The 16,646-nt window shown below is 40.8% G+C and overlaps 1 protein-coding gene across 1 annotated transcript in view; it reads right to left on the bottom strand.

The window, feature by feature from the left end:
- WNK1 (WNK lysine deficient protein kinase 1) overlaps positions 1–16,646 on the bottom strand; it is a 108,885-nt gene that overhangs the window by 44,864 nt on the left and 47,375 nt on the right. Inside the window, exons 5-7 of the mRNA XM_054387132.1 lie at positions 2,516–2,604; positions 1,011–1,230; positions 453–789 (exon numbers count right to left, since the gene is read on the bottom strand). Of these exons, the coding sequence (XP_054243107.1) occupies positions 453–789; positions 1,011–1,230; positions 2,516–2,604 (646 nt within the window). The remainder of the gene's footprint in view (positions 1–452; positions 790–1,010; positions 1,231–2,515; positions 2,605–16,646) is intronic.

Raw genomic sequence — 16,646 nt, 5'->3', positions numbered from 1 at the left:
AACAAATTAGAAGCCTGGATGCTTGTACATTAATCTCATCTCCACCTTAAACATCAGTTCACAAGGATTCAAGGAAGTGTTTCTATTTGCTCTGACTGCACTGTGCATACAGCTTTCTGCAGGGCCAGTATATACTGTCCCCATAGAAGGACTGCAAAACCTAAGAAATGTTGATGCTTCAGGTGCCCTAGTTCATTTAGTTTATTAAACTGAAGCAAAGCAAAAATTATTTTGTCCCAAGACACAGGACTGCAAACTGTGCCAACACTTGACTGATCTAAGGCACAGAAGCATCACTTGTTTTGCTGAGCTTTCTAGTGGGCTAATGTTCTCCAGCAGCTAGCAACAACTGAAGATATTTACTGCTAGACCCACCAAAAATCTACAAATCTAAGGTGGGGCAGAGCTGTTTAAATGCGAGAGTTTCTCAATAAGCAAGCTGCCACACTTACAGAGAACAGATATACTGGGTTGCTGGAACTGCAGCTGTTGGTGCTGATCAGCTTCTGGCTCTTCAGGCTCCACTTGTGTAGAAACAGATGCTGAAGTAGCAGGGACAGTAGTACCAGCAGTGACAGATGGGGAATGCTTTGACCCTGCTTGGGAAGCACTTGATGGTTGCTGTTGCTCCAGCTGCTGCTTCTGACTACCTTCTTCCTGAAGCTTCTTCTCCTGTTCCTCCCGCACCAGCTGACGCTGCTCTCGCTTTCGCTTAATCAGAGACACCCTGTCCTTGATAGCTTTTGCCATGGTCTTGTGATCCCCTTCACAGACATAGCCAGACTCCACCTGGAGGAGGGGATAGTCACAGAATGCAGACTGTCACAGACAGCAACTGCTGCAGTGCTACAATATAAGCTACCACTCTCACACTCCTTTCTCATTCACCAACTCCTCAGTGTGTTTTATTTCTAGAGGGTAACAACAGCAGACATGGGGGCTGACGGCCTGCACATCGCCATCAGAACACACCAGCACCTCTGATGCTTTGCAAGACTACCAACACTTACCATTTCCTGTGCTACATCCTCTGGGACATCTCTCTCCAAGTCAAAGGAAAACTCTATTGCCTCATTATCTTTATATTTGCCCTTGAGTTTTTTGATGTCTTCAATTCGCAGCCAGAGTTTAATAGCAATTTTTTCTCCATCATCTTCTTCTGCTAGCTCTACCCGCACTCCGGTCTCTTCTTGGAAGAAAGCATGGTTCAAAAGGTCCTTAATAGCATATCTGGTGTGTTGGGGAAGAGTGTGGAAGAAGCACAGTTAATAGGCTTTCCTAAAATATTAAGGATAATCCCTTCAGTTTATTCTCTACATTTCACACTTCTCTTTCAAACCAACAGCCCATCATTCACATATCTTTCTAAAAAAAATGGTGAAGAAACAAAATGCAACAGTGCTACACATGTACCAAAATCAGCACTGAAGATTGGTCAAAAGGATCGACAGATTTAAGCCAGCTGAAGAGGATATATATTAACTAAAATAGTAAGAAACAAGTTTGGTCATATTGAACATTAAGATGTTAGTCCTCAAATCGCTACAATAATTCCAGTATGTATTTCAGCCTATTTCAAAATCTTGGCAAAAGCTTCATCCAGTAAATTCAGCACTAGATAAGCACCGTCTGATTTCTTTCATATTTCATACCATTTTGAACCACTTCAACTTTCATTCCTCTCAGCACAATTAGGGGCTTTGTCCTATGTTCATACATTAACAGTAGCAGCCTAAAAGTGAAATGCTTAAACTACATGGCAAGAAATACATGACATGCCACCACAGAATCAACTTTAAATGGGGGAGATTTGTTTAAAACTAAGGAAAAGAACAAATTAAGAACACACAGCCACACCACCAGATGTAAAGCTTCAAGAGGTAATAGAAGGGATGAATAAATATCCATAAACTGACAAAGCTAGTTCTGAACTGAATAGGGGAGGCTGGGAGGGCCAAAGGCTGATACACTCTTAAAAGAGACATTCAGTAAGCAACAACCATGTAAAAGCAGACAACAACAAAACCCAAACACACAAATAAGACAGCAGTTCGAGATTTCTTGTAACAGTACAACTTAATCATTTCAAGCAAAAGTCACCTTGCAGAAAATGCAGATGGAAACAAGCAGCAAGAATTTCTACAAACTTAGACACCTCAAAATACTCATCCATAAAATGCCAACAAAATCAAGGGACAGGAAAAACAAAGGATTATAGAATAACAAACCAACTGAACAATCCAAATACCTGGGAACCCAGAAGGGTTCCTCCACTATTTTGCTGACTAGGTCTAAGTTCCACTAAGAGCAGCAGAATTTGACTAAGCTGCTAGGAGTGGTCACTACAGCATTCGCACTTCTGACAATTATTGAATATGAATCCACCAAAGAACAGAAACTGCAGCACTAATGGTGGCCTCCCAACCTTCATCAGAACACAGAAGCCCCCAGGAATTAACTGGATCTGCTACCAGAGATGTAAGACTCCACCTTTCCCTCTAAAGAAAGTGCTTACCTTTCACCTTTGTTCTGCCGGATGCATCCCTCAATGATCTCCTTCACTTCAGGGATTGCTACTTTGTCAAAGCTGGCTGGCTTGACACCCTACAACACAAGAGTAACAGAGAACCTGGAATGCCCACTTGGTACAAGTTTTGCTTTTGTTTACTCGATAGCTGGCCTGAATATCACCCTAGTGCAAATCACAGAGAAATTGGAACAAAATCTCATTTTCAGCTATTTGTTAGTGACTTTTGCAAACTCCCACCACCCATTTCTCAGCTACACTTCAGTAACAGAAACCTCAGTTTAGAACTGTTTAGTATCATGGAGGTTATAGTAGTTAGAGGTTAGAACACATACTGGGCTAAGAAAGGAAGGAAATGTTTCCTATGTAACACTAATGCATGAACACATATAATTAACAGCTTTCAAAGGATTCTACTGCTTCCCACAATGTTTCCAATGTACTATTACATGAGGTAATTTTGGCATAGATTGATTTTACAGGAAAAACCTTAGCTGAGAATGATCTGAACGGATCACTCAATGCTTTAAGCACAACCCACAAAATAGAAAATAAATAAATAAAAACTACTTCATTGTATCTTAGCTCTCCCCAGAAGACCTACTACATTCAATCCACATGGCTGCATCACTGCCATTGTGAATTCAGGAAGATGACTTCAGCAATGCAGACCTTTTATAAAAAGCCCTGCAACAACACACAGCAATCTCTTCTCCACTACATGCTAAAGCCATTGAAGGAGAGCAAAACAAAATCCATACGATCAGCTACTCAAATCAGCAAAGCACACAGGCCACGAGATATGGCCATCTGGGAATCCTGCAAAACCCTGCAGGCAGGGAGCCAAGCTTCAGCACTTCATTACAGCCAGAAGCTCCATTTCAGAGACAATTGTCCACAACAGCTATGTTTAGCACTCAATTTTACTTGATTCCATTCAGCCTTTAGCTTCAATCTCTGTATTTAAGACAGCGGAACGAGAAAGGATAAAGACACCCTGTTCAAAAGCTGAACAATCCTGAAATCATACACTTGATACATCTGAACCCATGTCACTGGGAAATGACAACCAAACTGAAAGTGAAATCCACAGTGTCTCAAGTACAGAAATAAATGAAGCAGCAGTACAAGCATCATGATTTGTGTCCTAACCAGAAAGTACTTCCAATATCCTGCATGATATTGCTGCCCACCAAACAGGGACAAGACATGACCCTTCCTCTACTGTCAGTGGCAAACAAGTCTTGAAACTGAAAGGTTCAAGCCTGTGAACCAGAGCCTTTGCAGCTACAGACCTTCTTTTAACTGATCATGGAGATTTAACACAGTAATAATTTCCATTTACAATTGACTACTTTTCCCCTTGCCCCAAGCAAGACACTTTACTGACTTGATATGTTCATTATCCAAAATATTCCCTACCACACTCTTCCAGCTAAGGGCACAGTCAGCATCAACTTTAATAGATGCAAGGACAAGACTTGGAGCAGCACAAGAGCCAAGTCTTCCAGTGGACAACAGCACTATTTGTCACTACAGAGGTGCTGTAACTGGAATTTTTCAAAGGCCAAAACCTCAAACCTATAAGGAAGGCACAGTTTTTCACTTGATCAAATACTTCCTGTTACAAAAGCATTCTGGCTACCTATTCCTTTGTTCTAAAATTTCCTCTTATGAAATTCTGCCAGCTGCAATTCACAGAACTGAAGGGTATATTGTGACTAGAATAAGCCTTGAAACACAGCATGTCAATGAACATTAGCTTAATGCTTTTAAAAGCTTCACTGAACATTAAGGCTTCTGGAGATCAACGCCTCAGCTAAGACACCAAATTGGAGTGGTACAGCCAAGCTTAATTCTCTAACCAGGTTATACCATAAATCTTCAGTTTCTTAGCAGGACATCATAGAACCTTACACACTGCAGGGATCGACAGAAGTAGTTTTAATGTTTAATGTTGGCATCAAGCAGCTGTCTGTGTCTCTGCTCATATAGCAGACTACTCAAAGACACTCACCTCTAATTACCACCAAGTTTAAAAGGGTTCCGTAAGTTCAGGTATATATACGTGCAGACAGGAGAACATGTAGTGGTGTGTGGAAACATCTATGTACACATACATAGAGAACCCTATCAAATAATTATTCAAGTGCTTATTTTATAGATTTGTATCTAAATTTGCCAAAGCTTAACACATATCCCAAATAGCTCAAGCCCGGATGTAGCAACAGCCTGCACAAATGTTCAGTTATGCTGCAGCAGCAGAAGGAAGATGTTAGATCTGGGACAACGTCATTTCACACAGCCAAAAGCTGGGTAAGACAACTGGTACAGCAAAGCATTAAAATAAAAAAAGCCAGAACATCAGGTTTCTTGTGAATTGTTTTACCACATGCTCTACTCTTGCACAAAGCCTGAAAAGGTAAAGCTAAGAATGGATTTTCAAATCATCTGCTACCCTGTGTTTCTCTATTCTGAAAGAAATTAAATAGATGTCCAAAATCTTCAAGCCCTTCCATGATGGCTATTTTACAAGACTTCATTTTATAAATTCCAAAACTGGAGTTCCTTTAAAGAAGGTTCCATCAGCCTCCTCCATCATAGCTTCCATGTTCTTAACTACCCCTCAGAAAAGCTGGGAGAATCTAACCTTTGGGCTTAAAACCAACAGAGGCTTCCTGTGTTCAAGTAGCTACCTATTTCTCAGTTTGTTCCACAGTCCACAGGAAGGGTTGCTTAAGCCTAATCTACAGTGCTGGCCAGGCTGAAGTTCAGACGCCTAAGTACCACCAGCGTTTAAAAACTGATTTTTTTTTCCCTCCTCCCAGCACTAGAAGAAGTGTCAAACTCTTCTACCTAACAAAACAAAGGATACCACACATGATAAAAATCTATAGATCAGTGAAGCCCTTGCTACCCAAAGATGTCTGTACACCTTAATCCGCCATCAGAGAAAAGCCAAAGGGAGGCCAGGCCTTGCAGCTCTCATAACCTTGATGTGTCCTTAAGGGCACATGCACTGTGTGGCCAAGCATATGGTCATTAGTCTCTCAAGTACATACAAAGTCCTTCTGTCCTTCCTGGGTTTCACCAGTTACTGCAAGATGGTAACATCCTTATTGACTTCTCCTGGTCCCCAAACTCCTTAGAAGATTCACAAGCCACCTCAAACCCTTTAGTCCTATTCCCCAGTGGCAGTTTAATAGGAACTAACCACCCAAGTCCCACTGTTCTGAGCTTGCTGAAGAAATAAAAGGAAGAGCTCTTGCTGAGAGAAAATAAAAACCACACAAGTGTAGATGGCTATAACAGGCACACATGAAAGTCACCAACATTTTCTCAAGCTACCACCTAAACCAGCACAAAATGGCAGTGCTCCTGAAAACAAGTCTCCCTTTCCCCCACAGGTGACATTTCCTCCCCTTGGCCAGCACAGTTGCATAATGACCCAGATCAGTGTTTATCAGACTTGAAACATGTCCAACCAAAAAAGCCTGCAGCAGTTTCCAGTGAGATGAAGCTCCCCAGTTTGGTTCCCTACACTGTTGCATGAGCTCTAAGTCTTACAGAAGGAAAGTGGCAGAACTGCTTCCTGGGAAAAAAGTGCCAACTTGAAACCTACTGAACACTCACATTTTGAGAGCACTTCTAAAACACAGGTCTATGTAGGTAGCACAAAGTGCAAGTGACGCAAAACAACATGGATCTTGGTTTTCATGTTAACTGTAAGAAGAGATCTCATTTCTCCTATCTCAGATGTGATAAAATCTGACTTCATCAGATTTTATTCATGTAAAAAAGCATGTTCCAAAATCCAACATCCACATTTATATGATGGAGGGTAATTTGATCCATTAAAGGCAAGTTAATTTCTCAAACAGTGGATATGCAAGATTTTTTTTAAACACCAAATTATATGCTATCCAGAACTCCTCTCACAATTTCTGCCTAGAAACATGTAGTGTCCCAAATGTCCAAGAGATCAATTTGCATTAACACCACAAGTGGAAAATAGCAGAAGCAGTAAGTGTTCCAGCCTTGCTGTTCAGGGTTTTAAACTGCATTTTAAAAATTACAGGAGAAAGAAAAGGTACAGATAGGTGGAAAAGCTGAAGACTCCAAGCTATGAAAACGTAAAGCAACTCAGTAAATTTGTCCAAAATTCTGATACACCCCCAAAATTCTTTCCTATGGCTACACACCTTACAGAGCTGAAATGCTTACTTACCTCTTTAGTGCAATCCTTGTGGCAGCAGCAACAGTGTGAATTAACAATGACAAATACAGGACACAACTCTCTTTTTGTAAAATCCATCAGGAAAAGAGACACAGAACCCCCCCAGAGAGCAAGATAGGTGCTAGCTTCCGATGAGAATCCCCTGGGCTGTGGACTTAACGCACAGCAGAAGGAAAGCAGACATCAAAGTTCAAAGGGAGCATTGTTTTTTGTTTGACACCTCTTGCACTTTTCCAAGTCCAGTACATGAGGCTGCAGAGGCTTGAGCTTAGTATCTGCTTTTGCTACTCAAATACTGAATAGACAGCCAAAACAAGCAAGAGGGAAGCGTGTCCCTTTCTGCTGCCCAGCTAGCTGTAAGGAGGAGGAAGTGGAGGCAGCACAGGGATCCTTTACTTCCTTCATGTCCCCACCCCCCTTGCTTGGCTGCTCTGCCTATTCTCCACCCAGGTTTTCTTCACTAGTTTAAGGCTGAATGCAGCATTGTCACCCAGTTCACTCCTGCTGGTACAGAATTACACTTTCAAACAGCAGGGAACAGATTGGGGAACACCTTGTTCCAACCCTAAGTTTCTGGCACCGGTTCTGTCCAGAAGAATGAAGGCAGCTGCTGTTTCTCCTCTTCTTTCTATCGAGCTACAGAAGTATACATACAGCTGACTACCATTTAATCCTAACAAAACACTGGTCAGGACAAGAGGAACAGAATATATTCCATGGGTAATACAATATATTACACCTCCCTCCTTCCTGACAACCACATTCTGCTACAATTGGCGAAGATCACCTGCTTCCCTTTTACTAGGTACTTCACATTAAGGAGTAAGGGTTTGAAGGTGATTTTACACCTGTTGGACAAAGTCAGAAAGCTGCATCATGGCTTGTTCTCTAACACATGCACAAATAACCCACAGTTACACTTCCTGACCACAGGACTGTTTTGGTTGGAAAAGACTTTTAAGATAGAGTCCGACCTCTTGCTAGACTCCAAACCTAAACCTGAAGTCTGACAATTTTTTTTTCCCCTTTGGTGTCTAGTTTCAAACAGCCACAGTAAAAATGTGTTAACTAATCAAAGGAGTTGCTCACAGCATCAGGACTTTTGGGAAGGACACAAGGAGCAATACAAAGGAAGATTATGTATACTGTTTTCAAGTGTGAACAAATGACTTTTGAGCAAATGACTGATGAAAAGCTAGATAGATAGATACTACATTTCACATTATCAAGATCACTTCTTCACCCAAAACTATATAGATAGATAGATACTACATTTCACATTATCAAGATCACTTCTTCACCCAAAACTATATAGATAGATAGATACTACATTTCACATTATCAAGATCACTTCTTCACCCAAAACTCAGATACTTAATTCCTCAAAATATCACAATTATCCCAATCTTGTTATTATACAATAACACAATGTTGCCACAATTTTTGATCCTTTACCAGGCACTTTAAAAATCCTCTCCACCTCCAGCTGCTCTCAGACTTAGTGGGGTCAAGAAAAAAGGGTCATTAAAAGTCCTGCTCTATTGACTGCTCTTCCAACTGCTTAGCCAGGTATTTATAAGAAACAGTAAGAAAAAAAAAAAAATCAACTGATTGTTCATTATCGTTTCAATTTTAACAGTGATCACTAGCATAAAGTATGTTGGAATTTTGCTTGCAATTGCTGTGATAGTTTTCTGTTGTTACAGTTGCACTCAAACCAAACAGACACTCTGCACTAAAAGCAAATCTGCTTCACTGGAATAAAGAAAAATCTAACACTTTGGACACCTAACTAAGGCTACAGTGTGCTGGGGTACACTGCATGACCTGCAAAGAACACTAATTGCTTCTGCTTTCAGCAGGCACAGTCTCTACCTGTCCCAGTCTAACTACAGTCCCTGCTTGGCTCTTTTCAAAGGTGCTGTAACTACAGAGCTTGAAATTAATTCTACTGTAACTGATTAATCTCAAACAAAATGTTCTAACATTGCAGTCCAGAGGCTAATAGAATCAATAGCAAAGTCAAATTAGGCAAACAAAGTAAGTTAAGTCTCTATATTTTCTTTTTCCTTGGTTGCTACCACTCTGGTTTGAACCAGTCCCAGGCTGCCACAAACCATTAATCCCAGGAATTTATGCAGAGCATGAGATTCCAGTGGAAAACAAGCCAATGATCCTTTCACCTTCCCCACAGTCTCAAAGAAGCCCTCAGGCAATGGCATTTAAATTGGTCTACCCCATGATCTTCTAAATTTCACCATCTCCTATTAGTTACTTAGCCAGCCCTCAAAACTTGTTTAACCATGTCAACACTTTTTCCATCTCTAATCCTTCATCTTTCTCCTGTTATCCATTCTAGGAACAATCTATCAGATTTAGTTTTCCTTATTTCACACAGGGTACACCTATAACTGCCTGGTAATTCTCATCCTCATCTAATCAAATGCCTATCGTGAAAAGGAAGTCTTCAGTTTAAGACTTCCTCAGTTCAGAAGAAAAGAAGAATTTTGTCTTGTTAAAAAGCAAGCTATAGTAGTTGAGACTGAACAGGAAAAAAATTAGAACAAAGCAACACATTTCACAGAGGGGAAAATTTCATGCCTCTGATGGCAGTATTTTCATAGCAATTAATTCTGGACAATTGGTAAATCTGCCAAGAATTAAATCAGTAAATCCTGCAGAATAAGCTCTGCACTAGATCAGTATCTGAACAGAATTAATAGCATTACTGCAATACAAGCAGCAGGAACAGATGAAAGCCTCCAAAGAGCTGGAGTTCTCATGAAGCACTACTTAGGACTAGGACAGGCACAGGTCTCTTATGATCGAGGCCAACAATTCATTTTAACAATCCCTTTTGAACTTCACTCATCCATCACTCAGATCAGAATTCATCTCAGTTATCTGAGACCTCTATGTCAACAAAATAGCTTCAACAGTTGGCCCTCATCCTCTGATGCAGTTGTGTAAGGCATCAAAGTCCCATGATTCTTCAGTGTCTCCAAACCAGACATCTTCATCACTTGCAGCAGATTCTCAAGTATTCCCAGACTTCTCACACACATCAGAAAGGCACCAGAGGCACCACAGGATTCATACAGACCCATTTACTACAATGTGACCAACAGCAATCTAGAAACACTTTTTCTCCTCAATTTATCATCTACTCCCAATTTCTGTGGCACTAAAAAAAAAAAAAAAGACCAGTAAGACCAGTCACAGCAGTAAGGAAAGTCAAACAAACTATTAAAGTTCTTATAAACACAAAGTGTATTTGTGTTTTGATTGACAGACTCATACTAGTTACTTATTCACAAAGCTAGTGAGGTTGCTTAAAAACAGCACCTGGTATGAAATAATCTTGGATGAAAGAATTAAACAGACTCCTCATTTGACTAGCCACCACCTCTTACTATCACCTCTATGTTTATCTGTACTCAACAGTTCCAAGCCCTGGAGCTGCAGGACATTTCACCAGTGTCTCAGTATTGTATTCTTACTTATTAAAGCCAAAGATGTACAGAATTTAGAGCCTTACAAGACCAGTATAGTAGGATGCTGTTCTGTTATTCTGGACTAAGAACTAGTTGTAACTCTTCCTAGAAATTCTTGGCCTCATCCCTAGTTTGGGTTCAAACCTGCTACTATTCATACCACCACAGAAAACATGTTTGGAAGAGACCTCCAAGATCATCCAGTCCAGCCTTCCACCCAGCACTGCAGGGTCAACACTAAACCATGTCCCTAAGCACCAGCTCCACACACTGTGCAAACACCTCCAGGGATGGGGACTCCAGCACTGCCCTGGGCAGACCATTCCAGTGGCTGAGAACCCTCTCTGGGAAGAAATACTTCCTAGCATCCAGCCGGAACCTCCCCTGCTGCAGCTTGGAACCATTTCCTCTGCTCCTGTCTTTTGCCACCAAGAAGCAGAGGCTGTCCCCTCCTCACTCCAACCTCCCTTCAGGGAGCTGTAGACAGTAATCCTCCTTCCTGTCAGCTTCAACACTGAAGGGCTGCCTGCAGCGAAGTATCATGGGGCTGGAAGTTCAGATTGTAACATGAGAGGCTACTTGCTCTGCCTGCTGCTTTTGAGTTCCAGTTTCTTGATGTTATCCCTCTTCCACTGCAATGGCAGCCTGACAGGGAGGAATGGGAGAGTATCTCCCTGGCTTGGCTTTGTAGTTCCCTGGCTTTCTGCTTGCTACTGCTTTCTGCTGTGCTTTTTCTGCACATAGGCTACGTAATTGTGCATTAGATTATCATATTTATATCGAACTCTTAACTCTATCTCAGCCTCAAGGTTTTGTGTGTGTCACCTGTCCTCACTTCCATGCTGTACAGAAAAACCTCAGTACTTCCCAGCACTCTTAAGTGAAAGCCTGTAACAACATAAAAAAATCCCACAGCATTTGTGATACTGAAATGCAGCTTATCCTAGGCACTACTGCTGAATAACCACCATGCCTTACAATTGCCCCACTGTAAGTATCTAGCCCTATAAGTAAGTTAACCCTGTAAGTATCAGCACACATGGCCTTTTCAGTCTTTACTTTAGACATGAAAGTCTACTGGACTTCAGCACCTCCAGGTGAATAAAAATATCAACCTATTTCAGAAGTCCTAAGAACCTGGAGCTGTTATGACCAGCTAAGCAGGTAGGTTTTGTTAAAAAAGTAGATTCATCACAGCATCTACGTTAACTGCAGCAATTCCATTGAATGGAAGAAATTGTTCAAGTTCTAGAACAGGAAATTTTGTAGCTGCAAGAGCAGGAAACAGTTCCTTAGTGTATAGCTGGCAAACCAGTACACTGGTGAAAAGGGACTTGTTTAGAAACATACAGTATGAGGACAGAAATTCTTCTGAAACAACATGGAAGTCTGATTGGACAAGCAAAGTGCACACTAGCTTTTCAGTTTTGTTCTTAGACAAGAGTGTAAAGATCAGATCAATTCCATCTATCATACACAGTCCTTTAACCTCACACTTAAAAGCAGGGATGCTGCATTTACCAGCCAAACAATAATAGGCAGTGGTGAAATCCTGGAGCTGACTGAATCACCCTTTGCTTTATTGGGACTTCAGCTTGGAAATTACATCCAAAAAAGAAAACCCAGCCATGCCCAGACACACGTTTTGGGGCTATAAATTTTAAAATACCACAGTAACACAATTTCTAAAAGCATCTATCTTCTATTTTCAGTACAGAGAACACTTTTGAAGAATCAAATTATATCAGTTGCATTCTTTGCTATAATCATCTGCTATTCTTATAGAAAAAACACCCACACCTAGTACTCCTTCTTAAATTCAACAACAGGAATTCAAAAGCTACAAATTAGTTCCAGTAGACTTCAAATTACAAAGAACAAATCAACATGAGCCACAAAACACATCTGGCACCAGATTTAGCCCTTAAAAATGACACCTACCAAAAGGCCTAGGCTAATGCTGCAAACACCAAAAATAGTGCACCATTCAGACAATGCACCAGAAGTCACTGTCTCTTATTTCATGACTTATTCTAATAGGACTGAAGGAGTTCTATTTGTGTACCAAAAGATTCAATAGTTTCAGAGAGTGGCCCAAGACAGTATCCTTGCTATGCAGAGAGTTTGATGGAGACTGTTTGCAAAGGCTGCAGTGACAGGATGAGGGACAATGGCTTCAAACTAGAGAAGAACAGATTTAAATTGGATGTTAGGAACAAGTTCTGCACCATGAGGGTGGTGGAACACTGGAGCAGGTTGCCCAGGGAGGTGGTTGAGGCCCTTTCCCTGGAGATATTCAAGGTGAGGCTGGACAGGGCTCTGGGCAACATAATCTAGTTGAGGATGTCCCTGCTGACTGCAGAGGGGGTTGGACTGGATGAACTTTGGAGGTCCCTTCCAACCCAGACCATTCTATAATAGTAATTAGTGGTAAGGCAGAAATAAGTCTCTGAAAGAATTTTATGTTAAAAGAAAGCCACAAGTTCATAGTATTAGGAAGCTTCCAAATACTTCCACTGAACAGAGAAGCAACAGCCTTCTTTCTCTTTAGCATAAGCACATTCTGCACAATAAGCAACAGATTTTATCTACAACATTTTAGCCTGTGTTTTTGGAAATGAACTGTATCTGCAAAACCACACTCAGCTTTAGTGACCTTTACTCTTCTAATACAGGAACAAACAAAAGCATTTAAACAGGCATACACACACCCTTGTGGTGCTGCCTTCTGTGCAACAGCTCTGAGTAACTTGGAACTGACTGGAACAGCTTCAGGTAAAATTTTGGTGGAATCCTGGCCTATGACTCACTCAACACCTCTATTGCTTTCCTCAAGACTGAAACTTTACTGGGCCTATCCCCCTTCCTACCCCTGTGCAACTACAGGAGTATGGCAGGCAGGACAAGGAACAGTGGCCTATTCACTTTCAGTGTCAGTATTTTTGACTGGTGGCCCTATACTGACAAGTAACATTGAGCTCTCAGTCTCCCCACAATAGGATCACAGGATGTTAGGGACCTCTGGAGATCTTCCAGTCCAACCCCCTGCCAGAGCAGGACCATAGAATCCAGTGCAGGTCACACAGGAACACATCCAGACGGGGCTGGAAAGGCTCCAGAGAAGGAGACTCCACAGCCTCTCTGGGCAGCCTGCTCCAGTGCTCTGGGACTTACAGTGAAGCAGTTCCTCCTCATGGTGAGGTGGAACTTCCTGTGCTGTCATTTCCATCCATTGCCTCTTGTACTATTACAGGGCACAAGTGAGCAGCGGCTGTCCCTATCCCTTTCTTCCTGACACCCAGCCCTCAGATATTTATATTCAGTGATTCATTAATGGTTCTTATCACACTGCAAAGCCAGGCACTTTTAAAAAATCCTTTGCCCCTTCTCATTTCCTAGGATGAGCCATCTTCCCAACTCTTGTTAAATTTAATTAACTTCAGTTTAATGCAAGAGCTAAATCTGCATTAGTACAGGGCAGAGTATCTTAGCAAAGTTTTAGGTAAACTGATCCTTACTGGATAATGAGCTTTTTGTATTTTTAAACATCCACTGTTTACAGAATAGTCTGTGAACTTACTTAGGTTTCTCAGAATGTATTTGGAAACTCTGAAATACAGCCAGATTATAGATTTTCACCTTTCAAAGATATATTAGATTTTGATGATATGCAACTCCAGTATCTGAAGGGGAGATAGGGAGAAAGGAAGGAGAAAGCTAGGGAGGGACTTTCTAGGGTATCAGGTAGTGACAGGACTAGGGGCAATGGAGCAAAAGTAGAAGTGGGTAGATTCAGATTGGATGTTAGGAAGAAGTTTTACACTGTGAGGGTGGTGAGACACTGGAAGAGGTTGCCCAGGGAGGTGGTAGAAGCCTCATCCCTGGAAGTTTTTAAGACCAGGCTGGATGTGGCTCTGAGCAACCTGATGTAGTGTGAGGTGCCCTGCAGTGGGGGTTGGAACTGGATGATCCTTGAGGTCCCTTCCAACTCTGACAGTTGAATGATTCTAACTCAGCCAAAGCTCACACCCTTTTTAATTCCTGGTCATTTCAAAATCATATCCAATTCAAAGTTTTTCAGCAGTGAACAATATAAGCAAGAATATCTCCTTTTTTCTTTAAACCAAGTTTGCTTTACACCACCACCATTGACAAAACAGCTTTAGCTGCAATCTAGAAGGCTTTGTTGCTGAATAGTACAAACACCTTGAAGACTGACTCCTAAGTCAGCTATTTTTAGACAGAAATTTGGTTAAATGAGCCTTTTTTCATTCCAACTCCAGATATCATCTTCCCTAGCTGTGCAAACCATATAGCATCTTGTATCTCTGTTCAAGCTGACACCTGCTTTCCTTTACTTTCATCATTGCCACCTCTTAAAAAGTGCTTCTAAGTTAGCATGCAAAGCTTAATATATTAATGCTTCATAACCTTAAAATCTCACCTCACATTTTTAAGGCTATGTATTTCTGAACTGATGAGTCAGTGACTGAACCTCCACCCAGGAAGAATCTTCACATTTAAAGACACTTCCAGAAAAATGCTCGCAACTGAGCTGAACAGCTACAAGAGGCAAGTGGTAAAAGCTTAAATATTCCATAGACCATTCAGATGCAGAGGAACTGCATCTGATGTGCATTTTCTTTTAATTGGATACTTCAGTACCTGAAATTGCTTCTTGCAATCAATACAAGAGTTTGTCCTTTCTAACAAGTAATATTTTCTGTGCTTAGTTGAAGGTTCAGTCTTTCAGTACCTGTTTTATCAATAGACTACTTGCTCTGTTTGAGTGTTACCTCCCTCTACTTCTCCACTGATTTTTTTTATCCAATGCCTGAAAATAGCTTGATAATTTGATAGGATGGTGGTTCTGTATCGATCTGAACCAGGCCAAGAAACCAAGTTACTGAGCACGAACAAACAGTTTTATACATGCCTAAAAGAAGTTGCAAATTCCTTCCAGAAAGCCAAAGATGGTGTTCATCAACATTTATTAAACACTGCAAATAACATTAAAGTCCAAAGATTACACCATTTACATTTGCTGCCTAAGACCCTCAAGAACAAAAAAACTTCAATACTTTGACCATTGCACCTCTAGCAACAATGAAGTATTTGACCAGTCTAGACAATTAGGATGCCTCACTTTTAAGACCTTAAAGATGAATTTCATCTAAACTGAGCAAAATGCAGCACTTTGTAGCTGCCTGGTTTCCAGCCAAGAGAATGACCTTCACTCTAACTAGTAAGCACAAGTTAGGGAAATCAAGGACTTTTAAACCAGTTAGGCACTGCCTGGTCAGGTTACTCATTATGTACCTTGTTCCCTTGGGCCTTTTTTTTAAGCTCTGTAGAGCAGAAGAAAAATGTTGTGCCCACTAGGTGGAACATTTCAGTATAGAGTAACTTTTTTTTTTTTTAGGTAAAAACCTTTAAATGCCTTTTTTTTTTTTTTCCTTCTCATCTTAAGGGCAGCTCAGAAGACAGGCATTTTTTTACAGAGAAGAGACTGGACTTTTGGTGAAAGCAAAGACGAGTGCAAAACCTCACCTTGTGCAAGGAAGCAAGGAGAAAATTAAGAATAGAGCATAAGTCCATCAGGAGAGCTTAAAAGGTAAGTTCATATAATGGGAGGGGGTGAAAGAAAGAGGAGTTTTCTGCTTATATTCAGCTGATTAGTACATTTGAAACTGAGGATTACCTTATTAACCTTTTTGCAATGAACACATCAGGATTTTTGTTAGTGGTAGATATGTAAGACAAAATATTAATAAACCCATTGTCTGTCTTTTTATTAGTCCCAGGACTAGTCAACCACCTACAAAATTTGGGATACTCAAATGTTAGATATTGAGCAATCAGCACTTACATACTTAAAATATTCTCCCTCTTCTGCAAAAACGAAAGCTTGAAGGAAATATTGTGTATAAGTAACGTACATCTGCACATCTGTGAGTAGGAAGTGAAACAGAACTGAGTAAAAATCAAGCTAGTTTTTGAGGTGACTCTGATCTCAGCAGAGGCTGAGACAAAGCAACTGAAGCTACTGAAGACAGTTATGCCTTCACTGCACTGCATCCCAAACAGATTGAATTAAGAAAGCATACTTAAGAAGGCTGTTCTGTAAATATCTGAAATTATTTAACTGAAATATGCATGGACAGGTCAAAGACTAAATATCAGTCTCCAGAGAGGAACTAAGACAGGGAAGCCTTTCTGCATTTTACCAAGATTTTTCACACCTGTTCTGTTCAAGCAAGTATGTCACAGTATTAAGTATGTTGACTACATTTTGTATGCCTGTCTGTATTACGCTGATATGGTGTAGAATCAGGAAAAGGAAAAGAAAAAAAAGAGACCCTCTAAGTAGTGTGGCACAGACATAGTT

Source organism: Indicator indicator, chromosome 14, assembly GCF_027791375.1.
Source record: "Indicator indicator isolate 239-I01 chromosome 14, UM_Iind_1.1, whole genome shotgun sequence".
Taxonomy (NCBI): domain Eukaryota; kingdom Metazoa; phylum Chordata; class Aves; order Piciformes; family Indicatoridae; genus Indicator; species Indicator indicator.
Note: the sequence above shows the minus strand (reverse complement) of the source record. Positions and strands in the feature narration are given on the sequence as shown.